This window comes from Lissotriton vulgaris, chromosome 2_1 (genome assembly GCF_964263255.1).
Source record: "Lissotriton vulgaris chromosome 2_1, aLisVul1.2, whole genome shotgun sequence".
Lineage (NCBI taxonomy): Eukaryota > Metazoa > Chordata > Amphibia > Caudata > Salamandridae > Lissotriton > Lissotriton vulgaris.
This window is the reverse complement of record NC_141687.1, coordinates 1,705,464,281-1,705,486,747: the sequence shown is the minus strand read 5'-3', so window position 1 is coordinate 1,705,486,747 and position 22,467 is coordinate 1,705,464,281. Positions and strand designations below refer to the sequence as shown.

The window sequence follows — 22,467 nt, the reverse complement described above, 5'->3', positions numbered from 1 at the left end:
TCATTCAACAGTCCTCCTTTAACCAGGACATAGTTACACCCACAACATCCTGGTCTCTTTCTAATCTGAGATATTATAGCCGTTACTAGCCATGTGTTAAGAGGCGCACATTCACATGTATTCTTCTCTTGTAGACCTTGACATATTTTATTTGTCACACGTGGTTTACCCAAATGGTTGCGTGGAATGAAGAAACACCTGCAAAATATCTAGATGAACAGATGTACAGGGGAGTTGAATGCAAGACCTTTAAAGTAAAGTAGAACATAATGTTTATATACTGTACCATACATACAATTTGTTATACAGTGCTCAGAAAATCGCAAGCAATCATGCTGTTGAGCGGAGTACATCTCCAGTCACAAATAATTCAAAATGATTGTGGCATGAAACCGATGCTTGTCAATAATACCCAAAAATAGGCAACAACCTTCTCTGCTGTGTGTGTAAACTTATCCTGCCTTTTTAAAGACCCAGTCAAAGTTGTTCAACATATACCCAGGGCCTATAAATTAAATGCTACTCGTGGTCCTGCAGCACTTGTTGTGCCACCCACTTAAATAGCATTGCAAACCTGTCTCAGGACTGCCATTGTGGCCTGTGTGAGCAGTTCTAAACTGTCATTTCGACCTGACAAGATAAACCGTTTGCCAGGCCAAACCTTCCTTTTTAATACATACGTCGCCCCTAAGTTTGGCCTTGGATAGCCCAGTGGGCAGGGTGATGTGTATCTAAAAATTAGGACATGTACTTTTAAGTTCTACTTATCCTGATCATAAAAAATCTTTCATGAATATTTCAGTATTGCAAGGCCTACCTCTCCCATAAAATAACAATGGAGTTACCTTATTACAAGTAATAAGCTATAACATCCAAATAGGAACAGGTTAACAGTTCATGTTTGGCGTCTTTGGAATTGTAATGAAAAGCCTCATTTATAGTGGTCTTATTTTTCTTTTCACTACAATTTTGAAAATGGCACTTTTAGGGGCATGGCCTGTATGGGAACCCAAGATGAACTCCAGAGCCGAGGCTCTCAGAAATGCCCGTTACCACCGCATAACGACCTTGGAGGGGTCTGAAAGTGGCCAATCGCTCCGCATGGATCAGCGGAGACTGTTGGGACAGTCAGATGGGCGGCTGCGCTGACAGGCCAGTAGCTGCGGCATATCCAAGATGGCCGCCCGCATCAGAGCTCGTACCTCATCTGCTGTGAGGGACAGACACTAAGGGACACTACCCACACCCTTATGGACTCAAGGCCTCGGGCCTGCAGGGCATCTTTGCTCTCCTTTTGCCACCCGGGGATTTCCAGAGAGACTAACTCACTGTGCCATATCCCACATTAATTTGGACTACAGGGTGCCGTATGATTCCCACACCTATACTAATAGCCTGTAAGTGACATTGGGGGAATTTTTTGAACATCTGGGGTAGTTGCTCCTTCTGCTACAAGTTATCCACACCACTCGCTAACAGCGGATCCTCTGAGAGGGGCGTGCTCCCTCTATGGTGTCAACGCGTCCCGAGTCTCAGAGGCCCTCCACCATAAGGGACATGCTGTCTTCCACAAAATCATCCAAGAGCACTGGCGGCTCGGAGGCCATAAAGGAGTCACCTTGTGGAGACGGCGGGTCTGTCCCGCAGTTATATCTTCCTGCGACGAAGAGGGGCATTCAATCCTTACTCCTGGAAATGAGAAAACATCTTGCGGTCATGAGCACAAACTTTACCAAGGTGCTCAACGAACTTAACCATTTGATGAAGGGAGTCAAATCTCTCAAGGACCTGGTTGAGGCAACGGTGCTACAGCCGGACTAAGTTCAGGATGCCCTGGGTGAGATGGTGTCTAAGCATGGGCGGAAAATCCGTTTCGCTCGCGGATTTTGCGGATTTTCGGTAAATTCGCAATCCGCGAGATTCGCGAATCTCCCGCCAAATCCGCGAGCAGCGGATTTTATGGCTTGCTCGCACTGTTCGCGTGAGTTCGCGGCTTCCCAGTACAACTTCGCGCCCCGCGAATAAGCGCAAAATTGCAGAAATACGATCTTAGCAAAACTGAAACTACTTACCAGGTTCAAAAGTTTAGGCTCATCATTAGTAGCCATTTCCTGTAGTGCTTCCTGAGGGGCCCCTCCAGAGTTCAGTTGCCAGTTGCAACTATTATGTGACCCTGCTCTGAACCTCAGAATAGTTACACGTATGCCACAAAGGTCCTGAATTACAGCTAAGGGAGACAAGCAGGAGCCAGGCTGGAAGTTCAAATCCATTAATCAGCCCCTAATTCATTATTGTCAGTTGGGGCAGGGCAGGTGTTGTAACTAATTTTGCAACAATGAAAGCACTTAGCAAGTGCAAAAGATCACTAATCAGGAAGCACTAAGGAAGCAGGTGCCAGCTAAAAAAATATTCTGTGACACATTAATCAGCCCCAAATTAATTCAGGTCACTTGAGGCAGGGAAGGTGTGCTTGCTTTGCCACAATAATGTACACTGACTGGACAACCAGAGGGTGCTGTGATGAAACAGAGGGTGGCATGGGTGGGCCAGAGGGTGGCATGAGTAGTCGGAGAGTGGCAGTGGTGACAGAGAGTGGCAGTGATGAAGAAGAGTGTCCCAAACAGGCTGGACACGTAGAAACAACAAGTTCGCGAAACTTGCGACCCGACAGGTAAGTTCGCGTTTTGCGAAATTGTACAAAACCCTCGCGAACTGGCAGAAACCCAACCGAACACAAAAAAAAAAATTCGCGAGAATTCGCGGATTTTGCGGATTGCGAGTTCGCAAATCCGCAAAATTCGCGAACGCGAGATTCGCAAAATTCGCCCATGCTTAATGGTGTCTGCATCGGAGTCACATCAACAGCTCTTGAGCAATGCCCTTAAAGATACAGAGAATCTCTCTCGCTGCAACACTGTGCGGATCAGGGGGGTGAGTACCACCGTCCCAAAGCCAAACTGGAAACCTATGTACATTTATTGCTCCATCACATCCTTCAGGTTTTCGATGGCAGGTTCCTTGCCCTCAACCGCACACAAAGTTTTCTCTGCATATGAGCAGCGGAACCAGCTTGCACCAGATGTTCTTACCAGAGTCTATTTCTATCAGGTTAAGGAAGACATCCTGAAGGTGGCTCTTAAATTCGGCTTCATCACCTTAAGGGGCAACATCCTCCCCCTCTTTCAAGACATCTGCCTCCAGATGTTAGCAAGCACCGGGAATTCATACAGGTATTGTTCTACTTACTTGACAAGAAACCTCTGTACCAGAGGGGATTTACGCTGTGTCTGCTCTTCACCGTGGATAATAAGTATGTGCCGCACATATGCGATCTGAGGTTCAAGCCTTGCTGCACATTGAAAATGAGCATTGTTGAAAGTAGTGATGCCCAGATGGCAGCCCCCAGTTCTTCAGTGGGAGATAAATAGCAATGGCCATTATCGAAGGAAACCTGAAAGTCTTCCAAAAAAAGATATGTGCTGGCAAGACCAGTTAAAACACCTGCCCCTATCAGACATTGAATGAAGACCCACTCCACTGGATGCTTGATACCTTCAAATTAACAGTTTATCCCTGCGGTTCCTCGTTTGCTGGCCCGCAGGTCTCCCCAGATGTACTGGACAGACCACTGTGTTGGCCCTGATCGTGGTGGCTGCCACTGCCGCCTGAATTATGTAGCCCAATGGTTGTCCTTCTTACTCGATCACCTCACGAGTAACCTTGTGAAGTCCCCCAGCACACTTTAGCCGATTTATACCATTTGGCTGCCATGATGGATTTCCCCCAGGGAGCATGGCATGCAGGGCATTCAAAACCTTCATCTGCTAGATATTAGGAGAGCAACCGACGTTGGAGAGTGGGATTACACCCATTACGTCGATGTCCATAAAACCCACACACGGAATGACTTTCGATTGCCTCCTCTCTCCAGCAGCGCAACCACGGTAGGCATCCAAATCCTCTCAGACCACCTCCAGTGGTTTTTGTTGTTAGATGCAGGACCTTCCCTCCAATGGACGATTCAGACGTGGTACATTAACGAAATAGCATTTCTAGACCTAGCACTGCGGGACTTCGTGCAAGAATCTTTGGAGCACTACTAAGGAAAATGACATAGAGGTGTCTTATGCCTCTGAGTGCGAACACAGCCTAGGCGATCCTACGAGGTGAAGTCATAAAGCATACATCCACCTTTGTCAAAGTAGCCAAAGTGGTTCTTGAGGTACGCCTTTCCTGGCTCGAGACCCAACACAAGGCAAAAAGCTCACATAAGATCCACAGGGAACTTGGGCAGGTTCAGGGATGCAGGACTTTACCTTCCCTTCATGTTGGCCCCATGCTACTCCAGAAGCTGGAGGAGCCTATGAGCCCCAAAGAGGTGCGAGCAGTCATTCACCAATTGAAAGCCAATAAGACTCCTGAGCTGGACAGGTTTTCAGTCTCATTTTACAAGTCTTACTGTTAGCTGGTAGTCAAACTCTTGGCTAACGTATTTAACTCTTTCCTTCTCACTAAAATAGTAACACCAGCCATGGTGAAATCTATAGTAACACTGCTATTGAAACTAAGCAAAGATCCCATGGCCCGTTCTTCGCATAGGCCCATTGCCCTGCTAAAATGTGATGTGAAAATATTCACTACCATCCTGATTTCCCACCACCATTCCATTTGTCCGTTGATAGTATACAGTTGACAGTCTGGGTTCCTCAGGAATAGAAAGCCGGAAATAGTGTTCAGCTAGCAGTGAATATGATTGATATAGCAGAACGGGCCAAAACCACAACCCATCTTTTCTCACTAGATGAACAGAAGGCCTTTGACCTTGTGGACTGGCATTTCCTTCAGGCAGTCCTCTCAAAGTCCTGGTCCCCCACGTAATGACCTATTTATTGGCCAGTTATAAAACCCCAACATCGCATATCTGAGTCAATGGTGCCTTCAGATACCTCTGGGCAGAGGCACTAGACCGTGCTGCCCTCTGTCCCTGCTAATTTTCGCCCTTATTATGAAGCAGTTTGTCCATAGTCGGGAAACCATTCGTGAGATCCTAGGGCGCAAGGTAAAAGGAAAAACCTACAAATTAGCATTATTCGCTGCTGATGGGCTATGTTTCCTTAAATGCCCAGCTACTTCTCTTCCAGTGTTATTTAAAGAATTAGAACCATTTTAGGAGGCTTTTTACTTCACCACAACAAGGTCCTTGGACTTCACGTAGTTGATGGGGGATACTGCTCTCCCCCTTTGGTCTCCCCTTGTAGGCTTCCTCCGTACGCTACTTAGGGTTCTCCCTGACTTATTCTGTTCATATGCTGTTTACTACAACATACCCTTGCTGCTGGTGGTTCTTTTAAAGAATATCTACCGCTGGGGTAGGTTGAAGATATCATGGCTGGGCTGTATCAATTCTTTGAAAATTACTTACTTGCCCCCCAACTACTGTGCGTGTCACACAACGTGCCCCTGTGGATCCCAGTAACACTGCCACACACACACAAAAACATCTATTACAATTTGTGTTGCCTAACTCCACTCTCTGAATATTAGCGAGCGACACAGTCAAGAGAATGTCAGATGGAGGGCTGGGATTTCCCAATAAAGAACACTACATTCATACATCACAGTTGCAGTCTGCTCTTGACTGGCATCACCTCCCCCATACCAAGCCTTGGGATCTCTTGGAACAGGCGTTCTCTACCATCCCCTTACAACACATTATGTGGCTGAGGCCCCGAAACCGCTTTCCGACTTCACACACCCCCCTGAATGCTACTGCGGCTCTGATTCGACACTGGAAATAAATGAACTACTGTTAGGCAGCCACTAAATATCCCGCCCCTCTCTCATATTAAACACAACCCAAAGTTCATGACGGGTACGCTGGATACTCACTTTAGGGACTGGGGAGGGATGCGGGGGGCAGAGAGCCTCCACTTTTGGGAGATTTGTACAAAGTTGGGGTTGCGTTACAGGCAGACATGTAGGCAGCGCTTTCACTAGACTACTGTGAACGAGTCTTGCCGAACCCAACTTCTCCATTGGGTGAATACACCGTTCGTGAAAGGTTTTGGTAGCAGAGCCAAAATGCCTTTGGGGATTCTCTTCTCGAGGGGGGCCACCCAGGAAGGGTATCACTCACCTGTATGCGGCAATAGCTGGCCTTTCCCAGCCACTGCAATATCCTTAACAGTCACGATGGGAGCAAGACTTGTGGATCACTGTAGGCTACCACAACTGGCAGCAGGGCTGGATGCGTGCGGCCAGGACTTCTATTTGTCTCCAACATAAGCGTAATGCCTTGATCATACTCACGAGATGGTATTGCACACCGCTCTAACTTCATGAATGGTGGGACCCCCATATCTTTGATGGAGAAAGATGCATGCAAAACAAACAAGATGACGGACGGAATGTTGCACAACAGTGGTGGCTGGTGACTTTTAAAAGTGGTGGGGCGTAAAATTGTCGTACTGCAGTACGACGAGCAAGCGTGCTCGAACAACCTACTAGGGGCTTTTGCAAGGTCTAACTAAGGGACATAACATGGTCCTAACAGTGCAGCCTTACATGTTAAGACTTGCGCGATGCCTTAATTTGTACCTGTCTGGGTCAAAGATTTTTTCTTATTAAGTGCCCCCATATCAATGCACCCTCACTACTGTCATAGGATGAATACCTCATGACCAAAGTGGCAATAGAATAACCATGCTGACCTATTTATTTATGCTAAAAGGGATTGCTGAAATCTCGGGATATTAGCCAGGCATGAAGGACTGTTTTGATAAAAATAAAGAGTAAATAGACCCAGTCCTGCTCTTCTCGCGACCCTGCTGCCGAAAGTTCTTCAGCCAGAACAGCCGGCATGTGGGCAGAAAGCATTGCTGTGAGAGCTATTTAAAACAAACTAATTACGTGCTTTGACCCCCTTGCAGTAAATATTATAATCTCTTGGCTCGCAGGACAAGGGCAGGTGTTGCAGAGTAGGCCTGCCCTGGGAAAAAAGTGCTTACTGTAGAGCCAGGCTGTGCCCAGGGGATATTCTAGGGCGCAGAGTCTCTCCTGGCACACAGGGGACCTGCCAACAACAGCCACATCTCACCGCTTGTACACAGATTCACGGGGTAGCAGAACAAAGCACACGATCGACCTCGCATGCCGGGTGGCAGTGCAAGGAGGATCTGGAACGAAGTGCACACTCTTTATAACCTCTGTGCCACTTCCGCGCCCGAGTGAACTCCTTCCTTTGCACACAAGGTCCCTCACTAGTGCACAGAACCAGCTGTGTCTCACACGCAGGATGGCATCGCCACCCAGGATTGAGACAGAAGTTCAGACTGCACAGGGTGACACCCCCCTGACATGCACAGCCTTGGACTCCCTCCCCATCATCCTCCCTTGCACAAATAAAACATGAAGCTAGCAGGGGCAAGCAGAAAGCGAGTATTGCTGGCTGAAAAGCATAACTAGAAGGCCTCCTTACGATGAAATAGCCTAGAGGCGGGGATGTGCAGCACGGTTTTGTGTTGTACAACTGGCCTCACTCGCTGGCTGTGCCCGGAGCTCTGAGGCAAGTGAGGCGCAGGGGTTCAGAGACCACACAGAAGCACTCTCTTGAGTACACGTGTTTCCAAGCAAGCAGTGCCAAAAGGAAGCTGCTATTTCTGCACCGAGCTTGCGAAAAGCATTAACAGGGGCAGCGGGGTCAGATAACAGCACGCAATGCATTTCTTCTACACACACTGCCTACGCCATTAGAGCTTTCCATACACAATATTTCTAAGTAGCGAAACGCGTTCAAGTATTAATGCATTCAGTCGTAGTGGCTGAGCCATTGTAGAGTTACAGTATGTTTCGCAATTGCACAACGAAGCATCATAGCCAGATGCAAATCAGTCTTGGCCCTGTGCCTCATGGGAACAGTCCAGCCCGAACTGCCAAGCCATGTCTTCCCTGGACCGGAATCATGCATCCTAGGGCCGGTTTCTGGCTATCAGCCGTCTTCAACCAGGATAGCTTGACTCCAGTGGCGTAGTGAGCACCGGACCCACGTCTTTGCATACTCTTCCCACACAGGGTAAACAGCAAAACAAACAAGATGACGGACGGAATGTTGCACAATGGCAAAACATTTACCCCCAGTCACTGATCTGGGTTTAATCCATCATTATTTTGCTCACCAAGCCACCCCAGTTCAGACATGGCCATATGCAAATCAGTCTTGGCCCTGTGCCTCATGGGAACAGTCCAGCCCGAACTGCCAAGCCATGTCTTCCCTGGACCGGAATCAAGCATCCGAGGACCGGTTTCTGGCTATCAGCCGTCTTCAGCCAGGATTGCTTGACTCCAGTGGCGTACTACCCCCCCAGGCATTTGTTTCTATAGTCAGTTCTTCTTGTTTTATGAGCAGGGCTACCCTTCTCATTCAACAAGCTGAAATTTCTTTAGGAAACAAAGCCCAGAATCAGAAAAGCAATTAAACTGATGTTGCAAGGGCACATTCTTTGAGGTTTTCTTGTTATCTGCCTTGCTTCTACAGGCAGTTCATCTTGTACATTTAAGAAGGCAGCCCTGCTCATAGGTGAATGCTTAACTTAGAGGTCGGTAAATTGGAGGTGCATGAAAAAATAACTGATTGTGAGTAAAGTGGGGCAGGGTCAATGAGTGTGGGAAGGGGATGTCAGGTAGGCATTAAAAAAGAACAAAATATTCTGTGACTTCTTTGTTGGTCTTATAACCTACAGACCTGAAAATATATTGTAATGCATATGCCTTAAAAGAAAAATGAATCCAAATTAAACTAACCTGTGATACTGCATTGTTTTGGTAGGGAAGCTCAGCAATCACTGTAGAATTCAGATGTCTGTGGTTGTAACCGGAGAGTTGTTCCTAGTTGGTGCACTGGGGAAAAGTGGTGCATTTTTATAATGCTACGAGGTCCCATCCAGTGGCAGTAATGCAATTCATCAATTTATTACATACAGTAGAACATAGGCTACACAATATAAAAAAATGTATCTGATCACACAATGTAAGCCTAGCTGATGCAAAATGTGTAAAAGATGTGATTTTTTTTTCTAGTAGTCTTTGAAAAAGCTGTGTTTCTCTTTTCTTTCTCCATAGTATCCCCCCTACCCTGTTTACTTCAGAAAGTCACGGTATTCATGCAGCCCTCTGGCACTCTCAAACTACTTTTTGGCCACCGACAAAATGTTTGAGACTACCTCTGATAAAAAGTAACGTGACTGAAGGCAGTGTTCCTTTATAAAGTATTGGATACTTTATCCCTTCTAGTACATGGCCACTCAACCACCCCCTCCTGCAAACCATTTAAATCCTTGCTGTCTTTCTCATTCATTTGAAAGGCGAAGTATGGTTGCAGACATAAAGAATACCAGTGGACTCTAATTTGAAATTAATCACAACAGAAAATCAGTCGTTAATTGGATGGAAAAGTATATTCAAATCAGTCTAATGTAAGTCGCATTTAAAAACTACAGATACTCAGAATTTCTTGAAAAAAAGCAGAGGTAGTCTATTTTTCCTGTAATTACCTTTAGTGTGCAAAAAATAAACATGTTGCCATACAGATCTGCTTTCTGCTCTTCACTGTTTATTTGAGAAGAACAGACCACAAGATTCAAATACCAGTCCTGTTCGTGAATTGTTTAAACTGCATTTGAAGTTAAGCACCTTAACCTGCCTTGCGCTTGGGCTGCTTGGCTCTGGCAGAAGGCATCATGACAACAGAACTTAATTATTATAGGCGACTAGAGGTGTCAGAAGGCACATGTGTTAGGACAATTAGTAATATAAATCCAAAAGGACATGGTATGCTAAAATAATCAGAATATACCTTTTTCAATCTAAAGCTTAATTCTTGTCATTGCACGCAGTACATGAAAAAGCGAAGTATGATTTAGTAATGCCACCATGTGAAAGCATTTTTAAATACATTTAAATGTGAAACCTACTACGATTACAAGCTCTAATAATTAATGGAGAGAGAAGGGTGTGGATGGAATCTGGGATTTTGCATGTACTGATTACAGTATTGTTTATTGTAATAGCTACCAGCGATTAGGAAAGATATATTGGTAGTGGAGGATGGGTGTAAAAAAATCTGTACTTGATACACAGTTGAAATCTCATGTTTTAATGTGTAACAGCATGGAAAGGTAAGGACATTTATTAGTGCACTTCTATTTTTGTGGCATGGAATTTGTTCTGTAATGTGTAAGGATATTGTCTTCAGTTTAATGAAATCTACACTTATGTGCAAGTGTAACTTGTAACAGAGTCATATAGAATATATTTATGCATTTGTTCTGAAACAATCTCATTTGAATAACTGTTTTAAAGGCAATAAACCTCTCTGTTGTGGATGGCTAATTTCAAATTTGCAACTTGAGAGCTAGAAAAAATGTTTTCCATTGCAACCCAAAATATTGTTAAACTTTACACAGCTTACTAACATTACTCTGCCTTATTCTGTTATTTTGCATTCAGTGTAAATACACCATTGCACCCATTATCATGTTTTTTGTGCCAAGAAATACAATGTGGCTTTACTATATCTTTTATTCTGCAGCAGCCAAAGGATTATCAGATCTGGATTCTACAATCCTCTTGCAGCACAATGGGAGCATAACAAACAGTAAAAAGGTCTCTACAACATTGCCAGAACTTGAATACAGAGAGAGGGCAAAAGAAAAGGACAAGGATGCCAAAAAACACAACCTTGGAATAAATAATAATATTTTACAGCCCGTAGACTCTAAAGTTCAAGAGATTGAATATATGGAAAATCATATCAATACCAAAAGATTAAATAATGATCTTCTGGGAAGTACAGAAAACCTCTTAAAAGAGGACTCATGCACTGCATCCTCAAAAAATTACAAAAATGTTACAGGGGTTGTGAACTCCTCGCCACATAATCACAGCGCTTCTAATGGGAGCATTCCTTCTAACAACAAGAATGAGAAAAAACAGAAGTGCACTAGCAAGAGTCCAAGTGCACACAAGGACATCATAGAAAATTGTATTCCAAATAACCAACTTAGCAAACCTGATGCACTGCTAAGGTAAGTTTGGGGTGGGCTTCATGTCTTTGTAATTTTTTCTTGTCGTATTGCAATTCTAACTTACTGATGCATCTTTTCTGTGAGGCCTGGTCTAGTGGCTTATTGGACTAAGGGGTCCACTGAAGGAGCCTGTGATCAACCTTATTTTCACAGTTTCAAATACCGGCGGGTCCCCTCAGCATTTGATCCTTCGGAGATCGATAAAATGAATACCATTGAGTTGGGTAACAAAGAACATCTGTTAATCAGTGCCAAGATACCCTTCTGAGTGAACGTGCGCTTTACAAATACACATGTTATGATATTAATTTGTGCATCTTTTCTCATATATCACTTCGTGCATCACCCAGTTAGATGCATTTCACTGTGTTATTTCTGTTACAAAATATATGTAGTGTCAAATGTTTAGAGGACGTAGTTTTCCACTGCAGGTTGTCTAGTTGCCTAATGGAATGAGTGCACATTTTGAGTGTGTGCAGCTGCACAACCCTTGATGGCGATATGAATTGCAAGTTCTGGCTAGAAAACATTTTGAGCTACTTTTTTATCCCTCTTTGACGTGGGTGGGTGTGAAACTATTTTTCTCCTGCTTGTCTGTACACTATTGACCTTTCCCACAATCTCTGATTTCACTGTGACTTTCCACTGCAGTTCTGACATTAGATTGGGGGAGGAGCAAAGGCCTGTAGATTTTGTCACGGAGTTCTACTAACAAGCACTTTGGGAACTCCGTCACCCTTACCTCAAATCATAAGGATCCCTTGGAGTAGAAATTTGCCTAAACTGTCATTGCTATAGAACTACCATAGCTTTTTGTTTTTGACATCACATCAGCTGAGTTTGGTTTTTAAAACTTGTGATCTCCACTTTCTTCATACGTCTGCAGATGGAACACTAGCGGAGAGCATTCGTCATTGTACACTAATGTGACATATCATCTAAAAAAAAAATTACTAATCGGGGTATGTGTTGGCTATAGATACATATACTTAGCATACTCCTGCTATCTAATGTTGTATTCAGACATTTGCAACTTGTTTTTCTTTGAAGAAGTCTTTTGAGTCACAAGGTATGGTGACTCCTCCTATAGTCTGTATTGCACATGGTCATTGGCTCCGTTTGTTTTTTTCCGCCATTGGGCATGGACGGCGACCTCTGAGCTCTGTGACTGAAGCTTCAAGACTGTACCAGCTTCCCGCTTAATCGCCCTTCGACTGAAGATTGGACAACAAACAATACCTACTAGTTTCCTTCCATTTCGATCTGCCCACCTGGTCCCGGCTCAACTTCAGTTTCCATTTTTGCCAGCACCTTCTTCCACTCGACTCAAAGGGGTGGAAAAGATGCCTTTCAGTTTCTGCCCCAAGTCCTATGCCAAGTACTCCAGGCAGGATCAGCACTCAGTCTGCAATCTCTGCTTATCCCTGGCACACCACTTCGGGCCCACTCCACCATGCAGGTGCGCCAAGCCAAAGATATGCTCGATATTTTCGGGGAGCAGTCGATAGAGGCGGAAAAAGAACTCAAGGACCCAAGGCACAGGCTGTGCCTGTGGACCAACCCATACTGTTTGCCAGCAGCGGCGACATAAAAATCATACGGGTATGTGTGTACACTTGCAAAAGCCATACAGACCCCCAATAAAAATCCAAGATGGCTTACGGAACGCCACTGCCCTCATGCCACGGTGGTATCTGAACATAGGCAAAGGCACAGGTTTGCGTCCTTCCACCGACAAAACCTTCAAAAGGTTCATCGAAAGTTGCTGGTGTTGATAATGCCAGCTTCAACCTTGGGAAAGCACAAGGCATCGGAACCAAAAATATCTTCGGATCAGAAGATACCCTCTGCTCCGAAACACGGTCCGCCGCAGAACGAAGCAATCGATCAAGGATTTGTAAAGCGCAGCAAATCACCAGTGATTCCCGTGGTGCTTGAGTTGATTGCTGCTTTGTGATGATCTGTTCATTCGAACCGTCATGTCTTGAGTCCTTTCCTGAATTGTTGGGAGTGATGAGGGGGTCTTGAGGTGGGCCATGGTGAGGTAGGGCCAAGTTTGGTGGGCTACCATTCGTCGATCCCAAAAATGAAGATCTCTGTCTTGTCCGTGTTGCGATTGAGACAGTTGCCCTTCATCCAGCCAGCGACGTTCATAATACATCTGTGGAAGTTGGCTCTGATGGTGGAGAGGTCTTCTGACAGCGAGCGGATGAGCTGGGTGTCATCTGCATAGGAGATGATGATGAGTTTGTGCGATCTGAACTTGTCTTGTTGGCTGGGGTGTACGTGGGGGGACGTGTATCATTTATTTGTTGCAGAAGGTGGAGCTCATCAGCATCCAAAATCCTGTCAGCGCTGAAAATACCCTTGGCGGCAAACGCCCAAAACATTTTCTGAGCCCAAACAGCAGCTTGTGGAGCAATTCTGGAAAAACTCCAAGACTTGATAAAAAAACAAAATACTTTGTTTATTAACCCCAGCAGGGTAGTGTAGTGGTGAAAACCCCCTCTTCGATCAACTGACACACTTCCTAAAACGTAGAAGACTTTTAAGGAAGAGATCATGGGGCCAGGTCCACCCAAGGCTCCAAGGAAAAAGCTTAAATGCAGGGGCACTAGCCCTATCTTTTTTTTCTTCAAACTCCACCTCCTCTACCCTCTTCAATACCTCTATTGTCTCCCCCTCTTTCTCCTACATTGCCACCACCTGAAATATCACCAGTTAATATGCAATCGCCTTAGCACCTTCATTCAGAACAACCGTGCACATCACCCGCATCATAAACAGGTGACATGGACAATGGAGATGATATTCAACCATATGATACTCCATAATTTCCAGACCCACAGGGAGAACCGGATAATGTACATGACCCATGGGATCAATATGACATGGACCCTGTTCATGATACTGATCCCAACTTCAACCCTTACCACCAGATGATAAAACAAACTACTTAGTAGGACTGCACATTATCAGAATGAGGATGATCATTATCAGGATGAGGATGATTTCTGGGGGGAAACACTAAGTAGGTCTCATAGGCAGTACAATTCTTGCCCATGCCTGTAGGCTTACTTTTTCACTATAATACAGCCCAATGGGTTGAGGTACAAGAGTTACTCCAGCATCTCCCAGAGAAATATAGTCAGAAAGGGGCTCAGGCAGTGGAGGAAGACAATTATTTCTATTACCGTCACACAATGTGTACTCAATTCAGCCGTTACAAGTGCAAGGGAGTGAATCCAAGCATCATTTTCAGGCGCCATATGTGGCTTAGAGTCTCTGGCTTTGAGCCTGATGTCCAACAACATTTACGTAATTTACCTTTCGTTGGTAAACATTTGTTCGGACTACAGGTAGATGACGTGTTGGGAAATACACAGACACCGTCATAGCCATGGGTGCACTACAGATTTTTCAACATATGGGCTACTTTCGGGGGGAGGACAATATAGAGATGCATCAAGACCTGTCGCATCTAGAGACCCAGGCAATGCCCAAAAGCAGCAAAGTTCCTACTAGTCCGAATACACCGGAGGGACGTGCTATAGGTCATATTACAAAAATAATAGAGACAGAAGTCCTATATCCACCTCTACGAGCACCACGCCTCCCCCTCAACATTTAACACCATTAGAAGGGCGGCTGCAACAATACCTGGAACACCGGGCACAAATCACAACAGATCAGTGGGTCCTTTCCATCACAAAAGATGGGTATTGCTGAGAACTTAGGGCCAGATGTAGGTAGCCCAATACCGGTCGGTAACGGACGAAAATCGGTATTTTCGGCCGTTACCGACCGGTATTGAGCATTTGGGATGTAGGACTCCGAAAATCGTCCGATTCGGTAAATTTACCGAATCTGTAAAGTTACCGAATCGGTAAAATACCGAATCAGAAAATTTACCGAATCGGTATATTTACCGATTCGGTAAATTTACCGAATCTGTATATAAGAAGTGGTAAAATTGAATAATGAGATGTAGGTAAGCACTGAAATACCGACTTTGCTTCAAATTCGGTATTTAAGAGTCAGTATTTACCATGGATTGGAATCAGGTGGTAACCAGGTGCAACCCATAAAAATGGACCCAAAATGCAATTCTTCTTGCACAATGATGGCATTTTATGTCATTGCAAGACGGCTACAACTACAGGAGGAAGGAGAGAGGGAATGGCAGAGAGAGGAGCAGGTCTACAGACAGAGGATCACCCTGTTCATGTTCACAGAGGCAGAGATTCTCCATAGGTACAGGTTGGACTCAGACACCATCTTGGACCTCATCAGGGACCTACAACCACTGTTGGAGCACACTACCCCAAGGGCACACGCTATTCCACCCCACGTGCAGGTGCTATGCAGCCTACACCTGCTTGCGTCTGTGGTTGCTGCAGTAGGTGGGGTGACCCAGAATAGCCTGTCAAGGTTTTTCCACAAATTCCTTGACGCCATGTTACAGAGGATGGACCATTACATATCTTTTCCTGCAACCCATGCTGAACTGGTCCAAACAAAATCAGACTTTTACCAGATGGCACGATTCCCCTATATAATTGGCTGCATTGATGGCACGCACATTCCCATTTGTCCCCCTGCTGCCACCGAATATATATACAGTAATAGGAAGTCAACGCACACCATCAATGTGCAGGTGATTTGCAATGCAAAGTGCGCCATCACTGACCTTGTGGCAAAATTCCCTATGAGTACCCACGACTCCTATATATTTCAAAACAGCGGCATCTATGCACGGCTGACTGCAGGGGAATTTGGTGAAGGATACCTCCTAGGTAAGACACAGTGTGCGACCCCCATAACGCCTATTGCAGTAAGACGTACATGTATGCATGCGAGTAATGTATTCCCATTTCCTTTTAGGAGACAGTGCATATGCCCTCCGCTCCTTCATACTCACCCCCTACCTCAACCCCTCAACACCCAGCCAAAGGAGATATAACCGGGCCCACAAGAGCACAAGAAATGTAGTGGAGCGTACGTTTGGTATGTGGAAAAGCAGGTTCAGGTGCTTGCACAAGAGTGGAGGTGCAAGGCAGTATACCCCCATCACCTGCTGTAAGATCATTGCTGCCTGTGCTATGTTGCACAACCTTGCTGTGAAGAAGGGTACTGAGTTGAGTTGTCAGACTATGAGGATCATGACGACGACATTGCTGTGCCTGAAACACAACCTGCTGGAGTGTCAACACCAAGTGATGGCAGATACAGACGTGATGAGATTACACACAACTATTTCTGAGTAGGTAATGAGACACAGACAGGTTGTGTATGGAAACAACGTAATTTAATGTTGCCACAACGTACAAGCACAGAAGTGCAACAAAATAAACATTATGTACGTGGAGACTGTATGTCCCGGGTTACTTCACCCATGACCGGTAAAGTCACTTGCGCCCGCGCTTCCCTGAGCCACTAGGATGTTGCTCGCGGTGTTCGGCATGCCCTGCAGCCTCAGCTGGGCGCCTGCTACTCCTCCGTCGCTCCGGAACAGCGCTTGCCATGCTGCTCCGGCTACTACTGTCTTCAGCCTCTGCCACGTCCAGGGCAGGAGTCTGTGCAGTGTGAAATAAGCATAGCCTCTAGTGCACTTGTGATTCTGGCCATGCCCCTGGTGACCTCAGCCGTGTTCTGGGTCAAGACCTCCTGCATATTTATGCCCCTACGGCAAAGCAGGGATGTGGCAGTGGCCAGACGATTGATGGCCATATTGTGGACACGGGCCTCCCTGCGCCTTGTGTGAGACATACTGTCTAGTTTGGAGCAGAGCTGTGTAATGGAGTTGCTCATCTGCTGCATCCCAGCTGCAATGTCCGCATTTGTTTTTGCAACCTCCCTATTTGACTCAACAATGTCACTCATGCCCTTCCCCATGTCTCCTATTTTCTCATTCAGGACTCTGAATTGGCGATGGCAGGCTTGGATGGATTTGCCCTGCATCCGTTGTATGCGCACCATGCTCCCCTCCAGCCCATGGAACACAGTGCCATCTCCCCGTCCACCTGCACTGCTGGGTGTGCGTTTTGTTCTGCGCGCTGTGACTGGCTCATTTGTGGACTGCAGTGCTGCAGAACTCACATTTACATTGATTTGAGCCTCACCCTCTGCTGCCTCAATTACTGGTAGTGGGGCCACGACACGCCTCCTGCCTGGTGGGGTTGCAGGAGTGGACAGGAACAGTGATGGGGAGGTTTCTGGTGAGAAAACCCGGGGAGGGGATTGTGAGAGCTGTGGGGAGTGCAGCAACTCTGGGGTCTGTACTGTCTCATCTTCTTGGGAGATGCCAGTCGTGTCACCTTCCTCCTGCGAGGCTTGTACTTGGCTTGGCCCTGCTTCCTCACTCTCCTCCCTCGCTGGTGCAGTCCCTTCTCTTTCTGTGGGTCGACTGGCTGGTTTTGCACCTAGGTATAAATAAGCGTATATCAACTTTGTGCTACTGTATCACAGTCACTACAATAAATGCTATACACATTTCACTTTCATTTATCTGCATTACTTTCAGTTACTTGCTGATGTCTGCGCAGTTACACATGGTCTTACATTAGCTGACTACATTTCCCATAATACATTTATCCTGTATAGTGCTAGCAGTACTGGACTGGGGTTGGCTTGTCCACAAAGGGTAAAGGGAAGCAGGTTGGTATGGGGTGTCATGCTGCACATGCGTCTTACCATTTTTTGTTGCTCTGGCTGAGCTGTCAACCTCTCCGAAGTCCCAAGACGCTGTCTGCCTCAATGGTTGAGGCCACCAACTCCTCCAAGTCAGTCAGGGGGGGCGCGGGGTTCCTGCCTCCACCGGTGACACCAGCCTGCTTGTGTATTTCAGACATCTTCTTGGTGAGGCTCCTGATGTCATAAAATCTTTTTTTTAGATTCTCAATATTCCTGGGTGTGACTCCCAATGCATTAACTTTTTCTGCAATTGCCAGCCAGATTTTTCGTTTGGCAGACTCCGGAACAGTGAGGGAGTGCCTTCCAAAAAGTTTGTTGTGCACTCTCACTACCTCCTCCACCAGTACCTGCAGCTCCATGCTGCTGAACTTTATGTTCCTCTTTCTTTCAGCCTTCTGACTTTCACTGCTGCTTGCTTTCCGATTCGGTATTTTCCGAATCGGTATTTCCTATTCATTCCTATGGGCCTTTTCGGCGATTCGGAAAATACCGATTCAGTAAATTCCGAATGTCCGATACCGAATTTTACCGATACGGTAAATAATACTGATTTTTCCCCTACATCTCATTTACCGATTCTGGAATACCGATTCAGTAAAAATCAGTATTTAAGAATCGGTAAATTGAAGTTACCTACATCTGGCCCATAGAGCTCACCCACCCACAATACCACTGCAAACCCAAAATATGTCACCAGAACACCTAACACTCCACCAAGAGGAGGTCCCATCTCTGCTTCAAAAAGGGGCTATAGAATTCATTCCAAAACAAAACCAGGGACAAGGGGTATACTCCCTCCATCCCAAAACGGAGGGAACTAGACCTCAGGCCACTCAACAGATTCATCCTTTCAGAACACTTTCATAAGATGATTCCATAGGACATGATACCATTGCTACAACAAGGAGGTGTTATGACCACCATTGACCTAAAGACCCCTACTTCAACATGACAGTCCACCCAGCGCTTTGCCGCTACCTTCGCTTTCAAGTAAATGGACAGTTCAAGGTGTTGCCGTTTGGAGTAGCTACTGCACCAAGAATATTCACAAAATGCCTCACAGTGGTAGCAGCTCATCTCAGTCTAGTCAAGGGCCTACAGGACACTCGAAAATTAATCAGCCTTCTATACAAATTAGGCTTCACACTTAATACACCAAATCTCACCTGCAACCTTTTGCAAGTGCCGCCGTTCTTAGGCCAAAGCCTATCCCAGTCCAGAAAGAGTGCTAAAGTTTCAGTTAGCAATACCTTTTTTCAACCACATCATCATGTCACAGTGAAAACAGTCACGAGTTTCCTCTGAATAATGGCGTCATGTATCCCCATAATGCTGCATACATGACTGTATATGCTCCCCCTTCAAAACACCCTTCGATCTCATTGCTCTCAAGCGGAGGGGCATTTACAGGATCTAGTGTTGGTAGGGCCAGCGACTCATCGCTCTCTGCAATGATGGAAAAGCAACATTCTGTTGCAGAGTCGGCCCTTCAAAGCCTCCATTCTGAAAATCGCCATTACCACAGATGCATCCCTGCAGGGTTGGGGGTCACATGCAGGACCTAATAGCACGTGGCATCTGCCCATCAACTTAGAGACACTTTCACATCAATCATCTACTGCTTCTTGACATTCAATTATCTCTAAAAGCATTTCAGCAACATCTTAACAAAGTAGTTCTGATCAGTTCCGACAACGTAACTGCAATGTATTATGTTCAAAACAAGGTGGGCACACACTACATACAGCTCTCCCACATAGAGCTAATATGGCACTGGGTCATATGTCACAAAATCCACCCCCTAGCAGAATACCTACCAGGGTGGACAACCGCTTCACAGGCATGCTCAGCGGAATGCATCTGCAAGTACACGGTGGGAGATCGACACAACACTTCTCCACTCATACTTCCAACTGAGGGGGACCCCGAAGATGGACCTCTTTGCAACCCAGCAAATTGCTAAAGCTTCGCTTCCAGTTTTTTTCATCCTCAATCCAAGGGCGATGCCATCTGGTTCAACTAGTCAGAGATATTTGCTTATGCTTTTCCCATTCATTCTTTAGGTGGTTCAAATACTAACACAGACATCCCTAACTCTAATCCTAAGAGCCTCAACATAGGCACAACAAGCATGGTTTACAACCCTATTACAATTATCAGTAGTGCCATACGAGAAACTGCCCCTCTGCCCACATCTTCTAACTCAGGAACAAGGAAGGGTATTGCACCCAAATCCTACACAACTAAATCCTACACAACGTAATCAGACGATTTGGATCCTGAGGTCTTAGAATTTGGACATCTTAATCTCCCACAGGAATGCATGGATATTCTAAAACAGGCACGTCAACCAAATACGTGAGCCTGTTCTGCGTCTAGATGGTAATGATTTGTACATTACTGTATAGCCAAACAAATCCAACCACTCTCACCTATAGTGCAAGACCTAGTTTGTTACTTTCCATTTGCAACAAACCGGCCTTGCATATGCCTTTATTGAATTACACTTAGCGCCTCTGGCTGCTTATATGTAAAGCAGACAGCATATGTTGCTCTTTAAAGTTCCAGTGATTAAGGCATTTATGGAAGGACAAAAAAAGTAATTCCACCTTCCACCCCCAGTCTGGGCCTCAATATTTTTCTCCCTAGACTCATGGGACCACCCTTCAAACTTCTACATTCCTGTGATTTACAGTTTCTCATATTGAAAGTAGCTTTTTTGGTAGCAATCACATCTCTGAGGTGAATACGTTAACTTCAAACTCTCACGCTGGAAGAACCTTTCTTCCAAATCCATCCAACTAAATTGGTACTTTGACCCAATCCAAAGTTTCTTCCAAAAGTTTCCGCATTCCATGCCAAACGAACAATAGAGCTACCAGTATTCTTCCCTAAACCAGATTTAGTAGTAGAAAGAGCTCTACACACACTTGATATTAAACGAGCATTAATGTATTACATCAAGAGGACTAAACCTTTTTGTAAACACAATAACTTTCTGTTTCATTCTCAGTCAAAAAGGTGCCCCTATATCCAAAGCTGGAATAGCAAGATGCGTAGTCAGAGATATATATATATATATATATATATCATATTCAAATTTGCTATCCAAAGGCGATCACTACCTGTGAATACACTGGCTCACTCCACCCACAAAAAAAAGAGACTTCATGATTTTTCTTGGAAACATCCCATCAGCAGATTTCTGTAAAGCTGTTACAATAACCCACGTACATTCACGAAACTCTATTGTGTTGATGTCTTAGCCAATCAACAAGCTACAGTGGGTCAAGTAGTATTACCAACACTTTTTCAAACATCTACATCAACCACTAGCTAACCCCATCTTCTGGGGAGCACAGCTTTACATTTTTAGCTTTGCATATTTATCAACGGCCAACACATGCTACAAATGGAATATGTTATTTACCAAGTTAGCATCTATTCGTAGCGTGTGGTTTCGTACATTCGTATGTTCCCACTCTCCTCCCCGGATGCTACTGGCTTATGTATTCACTTATTTACTAAGACTCTTCATTTTATCTTTATTCACATACTCCTCTTTTCTATCACTATACTACTCCTATCGTAAGCTCTCCCGATGAGCTAAAAAACAATCTAACAAAGGAGCTGATGACAATGTGCAATACAGACTATAGGTGCAGTCACCATACCTCATGACTCAAAAGACATCTTCAAACAAAAACAAGTTGCAAACGTCCGAGCCCAACACTAGATGGCAGGAGTATACTGAGCATATGAATCTATGGCACTACACGCTACGAATAGATGCTTGCAGGGTAAGTAAACTATCCCTTTGCTTTACAAAGATGTGTTTGTCACATGAGTGTAAAGTAATTTTGGGTGCTCACTTATGTGACATCACGTTGATGTAGAATTATTTTGCCTCATGCTTGTGTATCATCACATTAAAAGTGATAAAGTAGCTGTGGAGAATGACTCTTCCCGAAACATCTGTTTTGCCAAAATGTGTACAAAGAACTCTGTAACTACTTTTTTATACATTGAAGCCTTTTTTTCTAGTTTCAGCACCGACTGCAAGTGCATTGTATATGCACTGATGTTTACATTAAATGTGGATCTGGCTAGCTAGTCCCTCTTCCACTTGATGTAGTGTACAGAAAAAGTGATTTTCTTCGACCCTATGGCTCCTGATGTGTGTTCTAAACTCTTCCTTTTATGATGAAAACAAAGCCTTTTCTGTAGTATATGCAAAAATATTTGTACGCTATTAGTAAGATGAAAAGTCTTGCATTATCAGTCTCCTATGATGAATTCACGCTTTTTTTTTTGTTGAGAATCGAAGGACTTTAAGGCATTATTTGTGAGTTTAGCACAATGTGCTAACAATTTTGTTTAAATTATTAACATTTCTGATATGCAAAAAAACTGCTGTTTTTTCAGGTATCACAGGAAGAAAGAGCTAGCGCTTCTTAGAGTATTGATGGCTTTCTCATTGCCGAATCCCGTCCCTCCTTCTCTTTTAGCTTTGGAGCACATGCTCAACAATGTTTGGTTTCTTTTTCCGCCCAATTATTTTTATTAAAATCCAGTTAATGTTAAAACAATTAAAAAAAAAGCTTTAAAGTTATAAATCAGTATGGCATCAATTATCACTGGGGATTCCATCATTTTTACATATTCTTGGAGCCTCCTAGCCCATAAAGTTCAA

The 22,467-nt window shown here is 44.8% G+C and overlaps 1 protein-coding gene across 2 annotated transcripts in view; it reads left to right on the top strand.

Moving 5' to 3' along the window:
- Positions 1-22,467, top strand: part of MACO1 (macoilin 1) — a 328,965-nt gene that overhangs the window by 144,200 nt on the left and 162,298 nt on the right. Inside the window, exon 6 of one of the 2 annotated variants that reach the window (XM_086957686.1) lies at positions 10,586-11,081. In XM_086957686.1, coding sequence (XP_086813812.1) covers positions 10,586-11,081 — 496 coding nt within the window. The remainder of the gene's footprint in view (positions 1-10,585; positions 11,082-22,467) is intronic. The other variant, XM_086957687.1, reaches the window with a different exon arrangement.